General features: G+C 45.6%; 1 protein-coding gene across 1 annotated transcript in view; it reads right to left on the bottom strand.

Moving 5' to 3' along the window:
• Window positions 1–20,379, bottom strand: part of TEX10 (testis expressed 10) — a 45,542-nt gene that overhangs the window by 15,951 nt on the left and 9,212 nt on the right. The window contains exons 8-14 of the mRNA XM_061557211.1: window positions 20,085–20,223; window positions 19,435–19,604; window positions 17,737–17,920; window positions 9,454–9,539; window positions 9,043–9,173; window positions 3,593–3,673; window positions 2,761–2,951 (exon numbers count right to left, since the gene is read on the bottom strand). Coding sequence (XP_061413195.1) covers window positions 2,761–2,951; window positions 3,593–3,673; window positions 9,043–9,173; window positions 9,454–9,539; window positions 17,737–17,920; window positions 19,435–19,604; window positions 20,085–20,223 — 982 coding nt within the window. The remainder of the gene's footprint in view (window positions 1–2,760; window positions 2,952–3,592; window positions 3,674–9,042; window positions 9,174–9,453; window positions 9,540–17,736; window positions 17,921–19,434; window positions 19,605–20,084; window positions 20,224–20,379) is intronic.

Raw genomic sequence — 20,379 nt, 5'->3', positions numbered from 1 at the left:
CCAATTCATCGAATTGCTTGGTGGATAAATTGTTACTTTGCACAAAACAACAACTAAACTTGCTTGAGATTTATATTTAGAAAAAAGCGACAGAGAGAAAGTTTTTCCATCCACGGATTGGTCTGCAATTACGACAGCTTTTTCTTTTAGAGTAGCTTTTACGACAATGCTTTAATGGAACAGGTAAAACTGCTGCAGTCAGCTGGTTTCTCGTAATGCCTTGAATTATACGATTCTATAAGAAGAAGAAAAACACGTGGATCATGAAATATTTAATAGCTATAAAATGACCCTCACATTACAATGATGAACCAGGAACCATCCGCTGGATTTCCATACACAAAAGCTCTATACTGTATATAACAAAGGGGTAGTTTTGGAATTCTTGTGCAGTCACCTACCAAGTTTCCCACCTTTGCATGCATCATACCCTTTCTCCCTCTGTGCTGTGTGTGTTGTATATATATATTTACACACAGTGTATGTGATTCGCTGCGCTTCACAGAGCCCCGCATGGCTAGGTCACCCCAGCCTAATCTTGCCTCCCCCTGCCTTTGCAATCTCTTGCTTTATTGAGGGCACGCTGTCAGCGACTCAGGCGCAGCGCTACAAGGCTTGAAACAGGGCCTGCGTTATTGAAAAAACACAAATCTGTAGTCTAAACATGACCGGACGCCCCGTGGCAAAGCCACAACACAGCACTTGTGTGCTTGTCTGCCCAGTTTTATATTTCCCGCATGAAACACGGCATTAGGAAAAATGTGCATCCCCATCTGAAAATCGGCTATAAGTTGCATTCGGCTGCGGAAAGCTTCCGGACAATCTACACCTGCGGAAAAATGCAGCGCTGTAATCATCATGGTAACATGTGAAATGCTGCATGCATATTTCCGTATAATCTTCCGCGATGTAAACACTTCAATTACACCGTACTTCACCTGTCATTGCTTTCCCCATATCCGCTAACACTATCAAGAGTGCAAAGGGTCCATGTTTATGAATCATGGATACTGTTGTCTTTGAATCACTGCACACAAGTATCCATTGAGTGGCACACTTTCAAATTGGAAAATGGTCTACTGCACACAATTGAAAATATACAACCTCAATACATCCTATCCACCTGACCCTACTGCACACGTACTCCATCTATCCACCACTCCTTGAAGTTTTTGACTGAACCCTTGTATTTTATTCCTTCTCAGCTCGCTGCAAGCAGCCACATTTCAAAAAATTGCTCAAAAAAGCCGCTACCCATTGTACTTGAACAGACATACATACAAAGCCATGTCAAAGATACTAAGCCCTTGGGATCAATGATTCCAGATAACATGTTTTGAATTTCCATCGCTAGTCGGATGATATGCGTAATGCAATCTCTCTCACCGCTTCACGATGATAAAGCGTAAACGCACAATGGTGTAAAAGACGTCTCTCAGAAACAATTTTACCTTTGTGCGATTATTCTGATACTACGGCCACAGCTGATGCCATCATCAGGGCACATATTCTCCATAGAAATTGTAACCTTTCGCTCCAAAACCATTTTATACCAGGAAAAAAAACAGTTGAATGTCGTTTGATTTGTTGATTCTGTGCATCACGTTGCTATTGATGAAAAAACAAGTCTTAAAACAGATTCACTGTCCCTGCATGCATCCTCAAGGGCTTATGTAATTATTCTTACGGGGAATCTGGCAAATAATTTCCCACATGGGGGAGGACGTCAACAACATCATGAACCAATTGGCTTACATAAGCAAGTGGCCCTATTCGCACAATCCAACCCACTTTAAGTGCACAATACGGTCAACAAATTACATGGTTATTATACTGCACTTTATACTCTGCACTCAACTGAATACTTAACACAGACTACGGGGGTCTGCGTGCATTCATCTCTTGAGGTGCATCTACATTGAGATGCTACTTGAATGTAAATAATAATAGTAATGCCAATTATTTTTAATACAGGAATAAAAATGGAATGGTAATTGCACAAAGTGCTCACACAGGGCTGTGTTTATATTACACGGCAGGTTCAACGGTGCACTGGGCTTGACCCGTCAGGTGAAGGTGCTCCTTGGCTTGAGCTCAACAAACTTTAAAACACGGATTCCCGTTCCCACTCTGAAAGCAATTAATCATGGTTTAACGTACAATTACACGTTCATTAAATCCCCATCCCCTCACCTGCCACCTTGCAGTATGAACGCATACATGCCACGCCGAGTCCATGGGCAGGTTGCGCGTGGTGGGGGAAAGTGTGGGTAGCTCCCATCTCATCCGAGACGTCTGGCCAGTGTGGAATGGCAGGCCAAATATACCCGCTTGAGGGAGGCCAATCCACCAGCAGTGGCATGAGCAAGCAGTTGCAGGGCTGCACCTTTATTATTGCTTCCTTTACTAACAAACTGCCCCTTACGTACATGTGTTTAATGTTTGCATGCTTTTGCCTTCAAAAGCTGTATATTGTTAACGTGCCAGTGGTTAAAAATATAACAATGGAGTCAGATCCAATTAATCAATGGCTTATTTAGAATCAGGTGAAGAGCCCATTGAGAAATACATATGTATTGCCAATGTAGCAGTTGGCACAGAGTCCCCCTCCACAGGATTTACTGTACAGCAACAGGGACGTGGCCACTTCCTCCGAAAACCCTGCCAACTCATCGCCTGCCGACTGCCGTTCAATGGCCGCCCTCCCGGTCCCGTTTCATCGCAGGGCCACAAAGTTCAACTGACGGAGTGAAATCTCACCTTCGGCGCTGCTCACCCTGCGCGAGGGTGCCGGACGAAGGGCTCGCGAGGGCACGCTGCAGGAGGGCGCGGGTGCACGCTGCGACGAGCGCGAGCGGCAGCAGCTCGGGGTCGCACGCAGAGTCCCACAGCCGCGTCGTGCCACTCAGGAGCCCCAACGCGCACGTGTCCGGCAGCACGGGCACGCCGGTCTGGGATCGACGGGAAAAAGGAAAGGTTGACATGGCGTCCGCGCCCCGCAACAAAGCAGCACCGCGGAAATTGAAATTATGCACGAGGCTTTGTAACGGACGCATTTGATTCGTCAGTAAAGTAAAAAAAAAAAAATCTACTTTTTTTAACGCATCGAATCACGCGAATGGTTTACAATGCACAATGTATACAGTTTAAGGTCTCAAATTTTTATATATCAGTACAATCGTTAGAAATGTAACATTTTTAAAAAGTGCAGCCTTTATCAATTCACCAATGGGTAAAGGCCTCACCATGCTATGCCGGCCATACAGTATTTTTACAATACTTCACCACACTGATCAGTGCACGTCAGTGAAAGGGAGCAGCATTGCGTGTGATATCACTTAGCACTGATGCTCGCCGTGACTGGGAATAGAAGTCAGGTCACCGGGCTCATAGCGCAGCATACTAGCCACTGTACACCACCGCTCCAACCTCTTTTATGTGCTTTATTGATCCTGACTAGAATCCAAACATCGTCCTTCGAACGTTAGAATGAAGCTTCTTTTGGAAAAGACGCAACGGAGACCAGGGCCAATATGGTCTAGAGTTCGGGAGCTGTACACAGCTGGAGCGGACATCCTGTCAACCTGCTCACCAAGTGGCTCTCAAAGCCGTGGCCAAGAACCTCGAGGAGCTGCGGGCGAGACGGCACCGATTCCAAACACCAGCACACCACCTGCACCCGACAGCGATGACAAAGACAAAGATCCCCGGATAGCCTTAAACAGACTGTTGGGGGCAAACACTGTTAGCGAGCGCTAATTAAGGTTGGCACGGCACACGAGGGTGTGGGTGGCCAGCACCACTCTTGGCCACTTTTGTCTCTCCGGTGCCGATGTTTAAAATTTGCATAATGCACCAAATACTCATTTGAGGCCAGGCCAAATCGACCTAGGGGAGGCCCCGGACCAGTTCAGACGTGCGTAACTGATGATGGCTGTGAGCAGGAATTGAACCTAGGTTGCCGCATTCAGAGGCCAGTGGGCTAACGACTGTGCCACCGGACCACAGCGATGAACATGCCATGCATAACTACACACATGCAATTACAGGGAGCTTAAATAACTGCCTCTACATCTCTAAGCACCTTACATCTCATCTCAACCATTCCATTGCCCTGTGGAAATCCAGCCAAGGGGACCTCAGTGATGAATGCCGATACGCGTCACGAGGTGTGCATGGCACTGGGGCTGCAAAGAGGTAGTGTACCAGTAGGGGGTGATGTTGCGACATGGTTTTTCCCAATTAGGTGATTTGAAGTTAATGTGCAGTCTAGCTTTTGACAGAATGTTGGGAGCACGCGAGCACCTACTACAGTTGTGGCACAGCACACCACGAGGGGGTGGAGTGGAGCGAACCACACCTGGCTGCCTTTGTCTCCCCCAGTGTGTGTATTTGCACTCTCTACAAGGCACTCGCCAACCCAGGGGAGGGTCCAGGTACAGTTCAGATATCACTCACCACTTACGTTAGCCATGCCCGGGAATCGAGCAAACACAAGACTGCCAGGTTCTTAGCGCAGTGTGCAATTTTATATGCCACTGGTACCCATATGCACATATAAAAATATTGCATACACACACGCACAAAGATCCCCCCCATACAGCATAAAAGACCTTAGGGGGGCAAATGCTGTGAACAAGCACCTATGAAGGCCAGCATGGAACATAGGTGGATAGCGTCACCAGCACCGCAAACGAGCGACTTGGCTCTCCTCAGTGGCTGATCACACATACAATACCACATGTCGGTATTAGGTTGACTTGATCTAAGGGAGGCCCAGGCTAAGTTTAAATATAACATTCAACAGATATGATCTTGGAAAGGAATTGAACTGCCTGGCCTGTGGTGCAGTGTGTGAACCGCTATCAACCCTGCTCACCATCACATGATAAGTGCAGTCATGGGTTTCCCATGCATTTAGCCCATAAATACCACCACACATTGCTTTCTCGCGACACCCATTTTCAGAAGATAGTCACAATGACATTATGGTCATTATGGTATTTTTATGCAATAGGTAATAGTATTTTTCAACCCCGTTTCAGATCAATGCTGTTCAAGCCATTACAACATAATGTGTTGTGATGGTGAACAAAGATTGCAATTATTTTGAACAGTAATCACATTTCAATTATAAAACACATCACGATACAAAGCTCCAATGCACTGAAATTAAAAGAGCACCACGTATATCGGATAAATAAAACGTCAACAGCCGTGAATGGACTAACGTGGCAGAAAATGTAAGCAACTGAAAAAACACACGTATAAACTCTTTTTATTTAAATTGTATATTTGACTGGGTCAGACAGATAGTGAACTGCTCAGCACATTCACTCCTCCTCTACGGCTTGCACTTGTCAGCTCGAGTTCAACTCGACGACGCAGCAGCAGCAGGAACGGCAGTGGCGCTGCCTCGCAGAGCAGTGGCCCTCCCTCCCTCGCCCGTTCTCTGCCATGCGACTCCGCACTCCGGCACGCGCCGCACGTCCGTGTGCTGCCCGTCACGGCTCCCCCACGCTCGCCGCACTCGTCACGTTGACGCCGCCGCCGCTGCCACGACCACGACACCCAAGCCGATCGCGTTTCATGCCCGGGCACTTGCGTACGCTTCGCTTGGGAAAATGTGAAGGTGCAGCACTCCAGTTGCTTGCTCACATTGCTGCTACCAACAACAACCGCCATTCGCCACTAAGTGGCGGTGACGTCACAACGGCGCTTGTGCCAGGCTATGTGCACGAAGACATCACTGCAGTGATGTCTTTGTAATCTCGCGGACACCGCTGGTGTCCGCAAGGCCGCGGGAACTGGTCCGCCGAGCTGTAGCATGAAACAAGTTTATTTGGCCTATGTTGCAGAAACGATAATTTAGAGTAGATTTAATTTTTTAATGTTATTGATGCATGGTGGTCCACGGATAGCAGGCATTGTAGATGGCAAGTACAAAAAGAAAGTGAATATAAATAGTTATGAGGCAAGTTCGATTTCTTAGACGTGGAATGAGAAAACAAGAGACTAAAACATGTTTTTACTGGGTAAAATTATAGGTACAAGCAGCTGGGGAAGACCGCAAAATAAGTTAGGCAAGGAATTTGAACAACTGGGTGCAAATAGGAATATCTAATGCAAGGATCTCGAGCAATATCAATGGACAGAGCTAAATGTAAGGCAGTGGTCACCGATGTGTTTGAGAAAAGAGATGGCACAGAAAGAGAGGTGGGGTCTGTGAGATTCTTTTGAGGATTGACAATGGTGCACGAGTCCAGAAAGGTTGACAAGCACTGGGCTGCTGTACATGAAACGGTAGGATTTTGTGAATATCGATTGAAAGTGACATCTTGCATGAATACAACAATGGGGTGCGTTCGGTTAATTGATCAGGGCCAATATATGACGATAGGATATGTGACAGTGTACCGTACATGCGTGCGCAGGTTTTAAAATGTGTTCACATGTAGGCCCCAATGCCAAAAAATAAGTTGGCCATTTCTCCTGCGGAAATTTAGAGCTGCAATACGTAGGACGAGGAAAGCAGTAATTACTTCCACTTTTGTGATAACTACCACGTGTGAGCTCTACAGATGTCCATGGCTTGGGGTTACAATGAACAATGCTTACCAGGTGAGGGACGTGAAGGCAGTGCACCCCCTCATGGTAAATTGTGAGGCAGGCACTGGTTGATGCATGTCCTACACGTTCCGACTACAATTCGTTTACAAACATCCATTTTGTGGTGTTGCAGAGCGTTATGTGTAAAACAATGTTTTAAGGCCATCAGCATACTGGTTTTCCAGACCAATATTACCAAACAACAATTTTTTTACAAGAAAACTCCGAACCGGTTTCGACCTTCTGGGTTTCATCATTAGAGCATAATGAGTTTGTATACAATACAGAGGAGTTGTGCCGAGCAGGGCCCCCCATTGGCTACCCAGGAGAATTTAACAAGCTCGACTCTGCTGATAAGACAAAAGGTCAAAACTTGCTCAAGAGCTTGCGTGCTTAAATAAAGACAGAACCAGCTTCTGCATATATATGCCAACACACTGAGAGTATGCAAAAACTAACTCGCAAGGTCTCGCACATTAAGCTACCAACGGCACACGTAATTGCACTCGTGGGTAATAAAATGTGTACGAAACAATGTACTCAAGAAAATTTAATCTAGTTCATGTAACAGTTGCATAACCAAATTGCGCCGGTGATTTGTCCCAGATTGTTTGGCCGCTCTGTTGGATGGATGCTAGCCACCTAAGGTACGGCCGCCCTTCAAGTCTGTACTTATTTTCCCCACGTGACCCCCTTTGCAACCCTGTGGTCAGTTGGTTCCTGGAAATAATTACTTGTGCAAGTCTTCATTGAATACTATCGACAGAAATATGTATATTAAACACTGAGAAAGGCGTCCATTCACAAGAATAGTGAATGATTGCACTAGCATTTTGTTACTGTGACCCGCAGTGTCTTAATGTGCTTTTGTTGCACAGTTACACTCCCTTTTAAGCGGGTGCCTCATTTGGGGTTGGCACAGTGCCCCCGTCGTCGTCCTGTGTAAATGTATATTTTGGTCGGAACCTAAACAGATTTTTGGACGCGGCTCAAGGTGCCGACTCCCACACACACAAAGAGTGGGAGGGGAGGGGTCCTTGGAGGTCAACGTTAGTGCCGATGAGAGGCGGGGAAGGACGCGCTGCGCCAAAAAAAACACATCTGTGCCCCCCCCCGCCCCCCCAACTCCAACTCCTTTTAGACGTGTTCCACGCACACACACACACACCTCTACCACGAGGCTCAAAATAAACTTTTGCCATGTGCTGGCTTCGCGCGGCTTTTGAGGATCAGACTTAAAAGACAAAATCTGTATCCAAACTGTCATCTCCTGATACGTGTCTTTGTCTTCCCAGCAAACTCAAAACGCAATACGACGGTTCGCAGCCAAAGGAGATGATAGAAATGGATGCTGCACCTCTCCTCTCATCATGTGCATCAGTCTTCTCCAACATGAACTCACAGGCATACCGATTACAGCTGCCTGCACTTCCATTGCTTAATTTTTTTTTATTCCCTAACATTAAATATGCGACAATGTTTCAAACGTGTGAACAAATTTGCCTCATACCCGGCATGAATAAATCCTGCAGCACCCTCAATTAGTTCTCCAGCTTATTTGCCTTTTATAACCCACCCCCAGATGGCTTCTGTGGTCTTGCAACGTAAAAACCAGGGCATCCACCCAGGTGGTTCTGTAGCAGAGCACTTGACTTACAATTAGAAGGTTGTCAGGTCAAATAGCAATCAGGCATAGATCTAATCCATCATCCCTCCAGGAATCAATACAATGATTACTACTTTGCAGGAAGTCAACACTGGTTCACTTATAAAGATACTGGCCCCAAACAATAGGAATGTGGAATTAATACCGTTAGCTCAGGACCACCAATGGTGATGAGAAGAAAGCAGTGCTTTGTTTTTTTTGTGAGGAGTGAGATGCAACAAATGTAACAACAAAATATACTGTTGAGTTACCCAATATTGAGAAACACCCATATCGGAGATATTAAGCCTAATCAGAGACCCGGAAGGTCAGCGGAAGCCCTTTCTGCGGCTTAATAACGCGAGCGCACGGTGCTGGGAATTCCTAATGCGGGACGGCATGAGCACGCTCCAAGGCAGCGCGGCTGTAAAGAGGCGTGCGCTCTCCATGCCCGGACCGAGGGCGAGATATGGACCGACAAAAAAAGATGTTCCCTGTCACCTCCGGTTTGTCACTTCATCTGGGCGAGAAGCGCACAGGTTTTTGAAGCGTGCCGCTACCCGCGAGTTATAATCAAGTGCCAAAAATGTTTTTTTTTTCGTTAGCCCGTGTTGGAAATTGTATATTGTCCTTCCAGCAAATGAACAATGAAATGTCAAACACTCCAATTGCATAAACCTGCTTCTTCCTTTTTACAACTAGCGACGAGCTACAATCATGAAAACAACCATTCATCCAAAGAGGGATATAGTCCCTAAAAGTTCAAACATCCAAGCCATTTTTTTTACCTCATTAATGGCTGCATGGCGAAGAAATCTATCGCAGCTCGTCTCCAAGAGGTCCACCTTGGTGCAGCGGCTCTTGGTCACGTGTGACGAATCCATCGGTTTGAGGGCAGACCGCTCCTGCGCAGTGACACCTAACATTTGACAGCAGATAAACACGACCGTTAACAAAGGGGACGGTGCAGTAAAAAATACATCTCAAAACAGAGGTGATTTTGGATTCCGACACTGCATAAAATGTATTGTACCTGTAACACACTGCATTTGACAGCCCTTCATCAACATACACTCAACTTTATTTACCAGCCAGCCACATGATAAAAAGACTTCATCAAGCAGCTTGGGGAACGGCCCAATTAAAAGTTCTAAGGCGTTAATTAGTGTGGCGTGTATTGATAATGATGTTGCAATTACCTATGAGCACCGAGAACATGAAGCCAAGATAGGCCGTGTCGGGAAATGGGGCCTCTTCGGAGTCTTCCCTTGTTCCTAGACAAGCCCTGCAAGTTAAGGCCGATGGTCAGACACAATATCAACATTGTTTATGCCACTGCCTAAATACAATCATTAAAAGGTTTACGACAATTATTTTTAACATTTTTTTTTCCTTTCATGTTTTCCGTGCAGAAACATGTGCCGGAAAAAAACGCAGGTGCTCACACGCGGCCCCACGAAGGCTCACCTTTATAACCACATTTAATTGTCTACGCAAGAAAAAAACTAAAATTGTACTGCACACGTGTGAAACTTAGCAATTAACGCACTGAAAAATAGAGCACCTCACACTTCCCCTGCAGTTTGAAAACACGAGGGGGGGTACATATCAAAGGCAGGAACAAACAGCGTTTGATACGACTTTGAAGCGCCTGAAAAACTCGATCTGTGCCGAGCGAGGCTTGGCTTGGGTTTATTTGGGGGAGGTGGGAGGGAGTCCTCTTGGAGCTTATGAACCAAACCGCAGCCGCATCTCATGGGCGCTAAACACCACAAGGCCACACGCACGCACAACACGCAAGCGGCAAACAGCTCACAGCAGGTAGTGCTTCAAAGGGAATTGGCCAGTTGTGATGCATCCCTTAAATGGCCCACCGATCTCGCACGAAGTGGCTAATCATTCGTCTATTTTTTTTCAGTTTTAATCGTCACATTCCCCCCCCCCTACCAAGTCAAAATGTGCAAACGTGTGGCAAATAACAGAAAATGTAAAATCTCAATTACTGTATACAGCCCACAAATTCCTAACAGATGTATCGATCTTTGCACAATAAAACAATGACTTTCCAGAATCTTTAAAAGGGAAATCATCCAAATCCAGACCGGCGAGGTAACTCGCCAAAAAACCCCCACGACAGACTTAGGTTGACGGGGATGTCATCCAGCGGTGGATTTGATAAACGATCATTGTAAATTATTGTTGTTTGAGATGAGATAGAAGTCGCTTATCGCTTGTAAAGCGCTCAGAGATGCCTCGCCATAAAGGGCACTCCATCAGAAACAAATCATCGCCATTATTATTTCTTCGACGATTACAGTACCTTAAAAAGGTGCATTTTCAGATAGCACGTGTTGCTATGTTCAGCTTCCCTTCTCCAGTCACTCTTTGAGTATGAATGAAAACTTCAAAGTCAGTAGTAATATTAAGCAGTCCATCAAAGTTCAATGAATGTTTTACGATCAACATTTAATGGACACAAAAAAAATCATTTCTCCCCATATTATTTTAACAGTCGGGGGGGGGGGGGGGGGGGTACTAACCGGGACAGATAAAAGGCTTGGAAACTGTGCCAATGCAAACAATTTAAGAATTATTGCACAATTTTATCTTCTCACACCTGGTTTTGCAATGTAAAAAATGGTAAAAGAGTACAAATTGCATTTTTTTAAGTCGTTTAAAGCAGCTCTATCTCGGTAAACTCGGCACCGATTCTCCGCAACCTTTACTCCCCCACACCCATGGCATCACTTTCCACACCACTACACATGTTCAACTACAAGGGGGAAAAATTGCTAAAATTAGCAGCGGTGAGCTTGAAAAACCTGCAGCACATTAAGCGAGAGCTTGGAAGTGGCTCAGATGCGGCAAGCTACACTTGTTAACAGTGACGAGAAGGAATTCAACGGCCTAGTGTCCCGCAGGATTCCACACCCGGCACCAGTGCCCATCCCAGAGGTCGCAACCGGGTACCCGATAGCCGTACCCTACCCGATACCCGGCTACCCGTACCCAGCCGAGTACGGGTACCCGTTTGCGACCCTGGTGCGGCCGGGTACGGGTAGACCGTGAGTCACTGGTGAGTCACTGTTTGTCACTCATTTCCCAACGTCTTGTTCTCTTCTCACAATTCAAGTTCCTAGAATCAACCTACCCACGCCTGCAACATGGCTTCATCCCAGAGGTCGCAATCAGGTACCCGATACCCGTACCCTACCCGTACCCGGACGGGTATGGGTACGGGTACCCGTTTGCGACCCTGGTGCGGCCGGGTACGGGTACGGGTAAGGAATCAAAACCTGTTTGCGACCTCTGGCCCATCCACAATCAGAGCAGTCCCTTTATCTGCGGGCTAAACCGGCGTTTACGGCCTCGTTACGTTTCAAGGTCCACACCCCTTTTCTGTCGCCCGTTACAAATTATCGATGCGCTTCGCTTTGAAAGGCCGATAACATTTAACGGACATTTGTTAATTCCTAAATAAAAACATGCCGTGTTAATCACCATGGCAGAAATTACGTTAAAACAAATAATTTGCGACCGGGCACATGGTGCAGTGTATTGTCTTGTGTATCACAGGCGCAGTCTTTATTTAATTTGAGTGCACATGTTAAGTTTCTCTGCTTGAACTAACATATAATTTTAAGATGTTGACTCTGATGCCCACACTCCAGCACCTGGGTAAAATATTTCACCTTGAATGACAACTACATGCTAGGAACAGGATTCATTTCATTATTTTAGGTTTGTTTGGAAATCCAGGTTGTGTTCAAAGCATCATCCTACCGATGGATTTTCAGAATATTTCATGCAAAAAAATCACCTTAATATTTTAAGTGCACAAGAGTTGTTATCAAGTGTTCACAATTCCGGGAAGAAGAAAACAGGCCCAATCTAATGTGATAGTATAAATGTGGGAATACAAAACTGACAGATATAGAGAATTAAAAATCAATACTTTGTGACCAAACTGCTCATTCTGGACAAACCTTGTATTAGCTACACACGTACAGCAAATTATGTTCCACAGAGAAGTAACTTTTACATGAACTATGAACAACTGGCCTACCCCGCAGCTGCACAAACGCGACAACTACAGGATGTGTTCATTTCGGAGGCAGTCATGCAGCAAGGCTGCAGTAGAATCTGTCTGGTCTCTGCTATTGCAGGGCCAAGGCACACGTGTCAGGCTTAACACTTTTCCAGTTGGGATATCTCATACAACTGTACCCCGCCAGGCAGCCAGCAGTGCCTACATATTGATGCTTGTGGCAATGATTAAACTAAACAACATGCGTTTGGGTACGCAGATGTGCTGAAAACACGTAGGCGACAGTCGTCAGTATCTGTTTCAATGGCGAAATGCGACGGCCTGCTTGGCTTAGTAACAGGTGTCCTGAGATGTCACCACGTCCAACGCAGACGTTCGTGACAGAGAACGAGAAGCTCGCAACGGGGAAACAGTTAAAGCCATGTGATGGGAAACAGCTTTCCGTCAGGATTGACATCCCTTGCGTCCTTCCATCACGGCCGAAGACTCGCACGGCCCCGGGCGCGACTTGTCATGTCACGTCCACGTCGCCCTTGCACTGTTTGTCCACCCAACCACCGTCCAGCCACCCCGATCGCGTCGCCCCCACCGTCACACCAATGCCCGCCCCACCACGGATTCCCATCTCCAGGCCTGCGGGGGGCCTGGTGTCACACGTCGCTCGGCTAACGGAAATCGTGGCCCCAAGTCAGGCCCAGGAAAAATGGCACGTCGTCCGGGATTATGGCTGGCCTGGGATGATCGCATCGAGTCCCGGCCCCATTGCGTTCGGACCACCGGTTCCGCCCCCCCCCCTCACCACTGCTATCCGCTACATCAATCTCACGCATCTGCACGACACCCAACTCAAACCAATATTTTCGTGTGCATGAACTCTCCTCCCCAAGTCTGAAGTTGAACACAGCTTCAGAACAAATAGAAGGCTCGCCGCCATGCTTCTGTTGATAATAATATGACTGAATTTTTTCAACAAGTTATTTTTTTTCCCCATTACAAGGAAAATGTGCAGTGCGTCCGGTGCGGAAAGCTGTTTTGTGGAGTTTAATAAACACAAGTCAAGGTTAAGAGGTGCCAGTAACTTGTTTGAATTTTCATAAAAACCAGGCAGGCAACAAAAGCATGCAAAACATGCAAAGTCTATTCCAGAAATAATGGCGAACATGAAACGTCAGCTCGTTTGGCCTTTTTAGAAGAGGAAACGTGAAGCTACTTGAATTTTCATTCCAGACATGGTATTTGTAAATCTTAAAAATGTAACATTCACAACTTCGTTACTCTTAGTTAAATTGAAAAACAAGAATATTGTGAAAAGAACAACTTTTTTTTTAAACAAAATAACTTTTTATATTTAATTACATGCAAATACATTACTCCTTTCCTTTGAAAGCCATGCTGACATAATTTTAGTAAGTGCGTAGATTTGTTTAAATATAAGTAACAAAATCGAATGAGGAAACAAAATACACGTTGCTTAAATATATTAAAAATGGGAAAATGTTATTTTTCTTACAAGAGCAAAAAGTTGCATTGCATATCCGCACTATACCATAATGTGTGTATTAATACAATTAATATTTTACAGTTCTCTGCAAATCCACTGCTGAATGAACACCTCCCCCCCCCCCCCCCCTTGCCATGTCGGTCGTGAGAATTGGATGGCCATACTTCACCACACTGACCAATGCCAGCTGGTGGCCCAGGACCCGGTCAGAAATCACTCGCTACTAATTTCTAGGTGTGCTCAGGAACCCAACTCGGGTTGCTGTGTTTCATTGCACACTCGATAGCGTATTGTTGTATATTGTATCTATGAAGATATACATATAGAACATATCTTCGTAGATAAACTTTTAAAGAGGCAGCTGTGACTACTGCATTCTAACATCTTTCCATCATCATACATTTAATCCATTCAACCTGCATGCAATCCAGTCTGTGCACTGGCCACATTTAGGGTTACATTAAATCTAAATCAGTGCATTCCATCCAGCCAAAGGGCATCTGCAAAATGCTTTTCACAAGCGACTTTCAAAGCAAGAAGCCATGGTAACATAAGTACAAGATGTTGACCGTAATTTACATTCTCAAAATTAACAGCACAACCTCAATAAAAGCACGTCCTCTAATACACAAGCATCTGTTTTTTCGAAACACAGCGAGTAAAGCATGTCGTGATGTATTCATTAAACGAGTGTTATTATATTGATTCTTAAGACTCGCGGATTGCGTGCGTAAGGATCTGGTGATTTTCGATGCATGTCAATTAATTCAAAATAATACGCAAACATTACATTCAGGATCAATGAGCGACTGAAGCTGTACCAAACGAGATGGGCAAAAACGAGAAGCAAAAAAAGCGAAATGGGGCAAAAAAAAAAAGAGACGCGAAAATCCGTTCTGGAATCGCATCGCGGCCTACCATCACAAAAATGTATTGAGTCACCACGGGATGGTGGGATGTCAGGAGGGGAGTGGTCACTGCAGCGGGGGGGGGGGGGGGGGGATGAATAATTACTCCCCTGGCAGTGAGCGAGGGCTCCCATGAGCGTGTCTGGGAGGCCACAGGTCCCAGGCAGAGTCGCGGGGGGGGCACAACGGGCCCCGTGTAGCACCCCGCCACCAGCCTTGGCCACCACCTCACTCGCGAGGGCCACATCACTTATTAACGCGCCTAACTTATTCATGCGTTTATTTGCGTATTCATTTATTTCTGACGAATCGATGCCTATTAATGCCCTCTTATTTTAAATGCATTTATTTTGGTGCCCCGCGGTGAGGACAGGTACACGGGCTACAGGCTCAAGCCGCCGAGGAGGAACCCGTCGTCATCAAGCCCCGGCGACGGCAATGTAGCTGCCTGGCGACCGCAGTTTATTTTTTTTTAAATCACTCAGGACCAGTCCGGTGAAGTATGATCAAACAACCATAAACCAACACGACATAGGGAGAGGTGCTTCACCTTCCACTGGATTGACAAAAGCCTGTAAACTATTAGAATAATGACCATTGTGTGCAAAACCTAGAGGGGTGGTTAAATTCAATCGTATATTATTTTGCTCGCATCCAATACACACATCCAATTGCATTTTTCATAATCTATGTTTTTAAATTCATGTACCTTGTATATTATGGGTCACATGATCTCTGCTGGCACTAGAGGCTGCTACGTTCACCATGATACAAAATAAAGGGGGAACGCAAACTCTTACAAGCTCAGTGCTTACCACAACATGTGTGTGTGGATAAAATGTCACCGTAACCTGAGATTCATTTAATAATCTCTGTTTTGTAGCTGGTACTCAAATAGTATCTGCTATTGAATACACATGGAGTGGTGAACATGGTTGTGTTCTTCACAGTCCTCTGCAGATCAGGCTCGTCAACAAGCCGACCACTCGCGTGCTTCCCAATCAGACGGTACGAGGCAAAATTTCCCTCTCATTCAACATTTGCATCGATGACAACAAACATGCCTCGGGGAAGGTCTTCATCCAATTGACAAAAAAAAAGTGAAGATTACATATATTTAGTCATAACGGCAAACACCGTACCGGTACGAGTAATAAAAATAAAAGAAAAATAAAACCACGAGGTTTCGATCACAACACAAGCGATCGTCAGAAGCGATCTGACGACCTGATTGTGTTGTGATCGAAACGTCGTGGGTTTTTTTTTACAAAAAGAACCAAGAATAAGTCTACATTATAGACTGCCAGTACGCTCACTCAGGTTAATAACCAGGCTACAGTCTACATTATAGACTGACAGTACACTCACCAAGGTTAAGAACCAGGCTACAGCCTACATTATAGACTGCCAGTACTCAAACTTAATAACCAGGCTACAGTCTACATTATAGACTGCCAAGTACACTCACTCTGATTAAGAACCAGGCTACAGTCTACATTCGTGGTTTTTTTTGTTCTTAATTATTTTCATTTTCATTATTTTTATTCCCTTTATTTTTCTATCTACGTGACTTTACCGAAAGACCCAAAGCATATGAATTCCTGCAGTCACAAAAGTTTCAAGTCAAAATTTATTGTAGCTTGTACAAATATTATATGATGGAAATATCTAATGTATTCGAATAGAAAAAAAACTAAACTACAAATAAGATGGAATAAAGGAGAAACAATATCACTAAGATGTTAAAAACAGGACGAAAAAATCCATTCTGGAATCAAATCATGACCTCGAAAAGCGAAATTTTATCGGATCACTGAGAGGGGCGTTATTAATGAAATGCCTTTAAATATATATAATGTTCTGCACAGTCCTGAACCCAGAGCTTTTCCAAGCTCCGATGGCTTCCCATCATTGCCGGCTCAAAGCCTTGTGACTTCCTCACCCTAACAAAAATAAAATTTGTCTTGAACTGCAGCACAAATAATCTAAATGATCCTATTCACCTTGCCACATCGCATGCAAGCACCGGAAAAGGCTCTCTTGGAAAACACACAACATGTGTTGTAAATTTGTACAACTGGTAACACACGACTCAAAAGTAAAATTCCTCCGTGTGCTGGCACACTGAGATGCAACAGCAATAAGGGAGTGCTGTAAAAATGAATCTTTCCACTTTGTTAAAATACACACAGGTAAATATATAGCAATGTGTTTAAGCACACATCCATGCACACAGGTCAGCAAACACAAACCCAACATAAGAAAACATACCCTGCAAACAGACACTGCCAAAAGCACACCCCACACAACCTCACCGAGCAGTCGTGTGGTTTATTGATGCAACAACACCCTCTTCTGTCTCCTTTTGGGAACACACACGACCAATGGCAATCAAGAGGCCAAGGACGTGGACTGCAAATTCTATTTAACCTTCTCTCACTGCGCACTGTGGCCAATGCCACCGCACTCTGTATTGACCAACGTTCAAGATGAAATGCCATTTATTCAGGATCCACCACAAGGCCTTGTGTTAACCCTTTCCCCATACCGAGACGTCTGCAAGTTGCAGGGTGGGTTCCGGTCCCCGCTAAATCTCGGAATGCACAAGCGGTTAGGCATAGTGCTGTTGTTTTTAAAGACATTGTACTCACCGCAGAAAACTGTAGCGACATGACCGCAACTCTTTAATCGCTGGTGCCAAAATGTGCCACATCCTCCCCCGCATGGCCTTGTGGGAGCCTTGGTACGTCTTCCGACCTGAAGACGTACCAATAAAGTTATTTTATTTCAGTTTTTCTTCCGATTCCGTTCCGATGACAGAATCGGAAGAATAATTGATGACGCACACATACATACGTCATCAGAACAGGAAAGGGTTAAAACGAACGGCCCAGAATAAAGACACGGACAAGGGGGCCATGACATCCGCCCCCACTCCCGACTACGATGACAATCGCAGGTGACAACACAAACTAGCTCAGCAGCTACGGCGCTCGCGCTTCGCCCACCCTTCGCCCACCCCCACCTGTGATGCATCATCCTGATGACGGTCTTGGCCATTTCCGCAGGGAAGCGCGCGTCAAGGCAGAAGTGGGCCAGGTGGGGTGGCAGGCCCTCGGGGAAGACCGGCAGGTGGTAGAGCAGCTGCAGGAGGTGCCTCTGCGTGGCGGTGTCTGCCACCAGGCTGCCCAATACCCCATCTGTCGGGTCTACAGGAGGGCAGCGTAACCAATCCGGCACTGTTACTATACCACGGCAGCGGCTGGGTGGCCCACTGTTCTGTTGCAGCGCTCTCAGGATTGTCCCTGTGTTTTTCCACCCTTTTATTAAAGTGTAATTTAAATTAAAAATAAATTCGAAGCGAAGTTTCCGTGCCATTCTGACTGCACTATACGATAACAGTCTACACGGGAGAAAGATGGGAAAAAAGATGATTGATAATTGATGGACGACGATGGATGATGGCTAATTAATGATGGTTGATTGATGGATGATGATGAAATGAAGGGAAAAGGGAAAACCAAGCGGGCACTCGAATAACAAAGTCGCAATCACAAAAATCCCGTCAATTGTCTGATGAACCAGAACCTGCAACTAATCAACTATCATTGCCAACCCTCTTCACCCAGTTCACCCTTCTCTATTTGAAGAAGTTAATGAACGGATCTCACACCTTTGTGAACTTTTGCAACTCCTGTCTAAAGAATACTTTGCAGTTATCCCAAAGCCGTTGCCCCAATCACCTGCAACAGCGTAAGACTTAGTAAGACTTAAATTAAGGCTGTTTATGATGGTTTACATTTTTGAAATAGTTAACTTTACAGTGTTGTAATAAATGTGCAACACAACTCATGTATTCCATTGTTTTTTTTAAATAGTGTTATTATAAGTATTTATTAATCATGCTTCAACAATAGACCGAGCAGATTTCTCTCCAAAAATACAAATCAACCACGCGCATTAAGGCACAAGCATAATATCATATGATCATTTATGAGATGAAGAGATATGCCCTGTTCATTTGTAACTATATTTGAAACACTGTATTGCACTATTTTTATCATCAGCCATGATCTATCCACTGCTGGATGTAGGGCTCCCCACAGGGTTCCCATTCCTCATGGTCCTGCGATGCTTCTGCATTTCAGCTGATCTCATTACTCCATCTCCGTGGTTAGCGTCCTCCGAGGCAAGCAACCTCCTTTGGTCGCAATTCAGTCACCGGTCTCATCCATAGCCGATCATCCCTTTGAGTAATGTGTCTCTGCCCAAATCCACTTAATTTTCTCAAAAGTCAATGGAATGTCTCATTTGCATTTGACCTCTTTCTGTCTCTCAGTGCAGTTCCAATCAGTGGATATTAACCTCCCATGACATATGGATCGGAAACACGCACATTGACAAAGAAAATTTAACAAAAGTGTAACATTATGCAAAGCAGCATCGTGTAATTGTACTAATCTCCCATAATTCTGTCCCCTGAATAATAGTGACCGAAGAAAACATTCCTGAAGAAACGAATGCAAACATGAATTAAAACTATCGATTTGCCATGCACGCTGATGCAGTATGCGACAGGCATTTCCACCGAGAATAAACACAAAACAATCAACAGCACGACCCAACTCGGGGGTGGGGAGGGGGTTGCAGATTAGGATTCGCACAATCCGCAACGATGCTGCTGCTGCTGCTCCATGGCCCTCTCGAACTCGGGTGAACGTACCGTAGATGTGGCACGCGTGGGTGGACAGGCTGGCCAGGAGGTTGGGGTTGGCGTGTGCAGCAGCTGAGCGGATGACCTCCACGAGCTCAGCCGAGAACGCGGGGCAGCGAGCACCCAACTGAATAAGCTGCGGCGGCAGCGTCATGAGCCAGCGGGAGAGCACCTTGCTCCTGAAATTAACCGCCGGTGGCAGGGCCGCAAATTCAAAGTGATGCATTCTCTATCTTAAGAGTGGAAAAATCCAACAATTGGCACACGTGTTTACATCCGCTGAGATGTATAAACATATACCATGCACAAATGCTTTTAAATAAAAAGGAACACTGGTACAACAGTGTCTTCTCGCTTGCCATCTCTACAGTTCTCATTCTCACCAAATACGGCAACCCCAGCTTGACGAGGGCATAGGAAACTACAGTAACAATACAGCAACATAAGTACTGACAAACATAGGACACCTTAAGAGACTTTTCTGAAGAAATTGTCTCATTTATAGTCAGTTTCTGCTCGCGCGCACACACGCGCGCGCACACATAAACGCAGGACCGCAGCAGCTGTTTTTGTTGTGACCCCCTCGCAGCCACGAGATGCATTTAACACCGAACTCTCTCCCCCTCTATGGGAGACCCTCGCCGTCCTTCACAAAATACCTGCGCACGTGGACCGAGGTTTCTCCCTCGTCCACGTAGAGGCTGCGGAAGAAGCGCAGCAGGCGCAGGCGGTTGGCCACGGTGACGCTGCGCTGCTGGTACTCGGCAAACACGGCGCGCAGCAATCCCTCCACACGGGCTGCGGGGGTACACACGGCGGCCGGTAGGGCGTGCAGAATCACTGTCTGCATTTAGAACCGATCGCCAAATGCCCCGGAAACGCCTCTGCTTCCTCCAGCCCAGGGACACGTATTAATTTAAGATAATGTCAAGAACCACAAGCAATAATTTACAT

The sequence above is a fragment of the Lethenteron reissneri genome, chromosome 23 (assembly GCF_015708825.2).
Source record: "Lethenteron reissneri isolate LAM-NWPU_2019-01 chromosome 23, ASM1570882v1, whole genome shotgun sequence".
Taxonomy (NCBI): domain Eukaryota; kingdom Metazoa; phylum Chordata; class Hyperoartia; order Petromyzontiformes; family Petromyzontidae; genus Lethenteron; species Lethenteron reissneri.
Note: the sequence above shows the minus strand (reverse complement) of the source record. Positions and strands in the feature narration are given on the sequence as shown.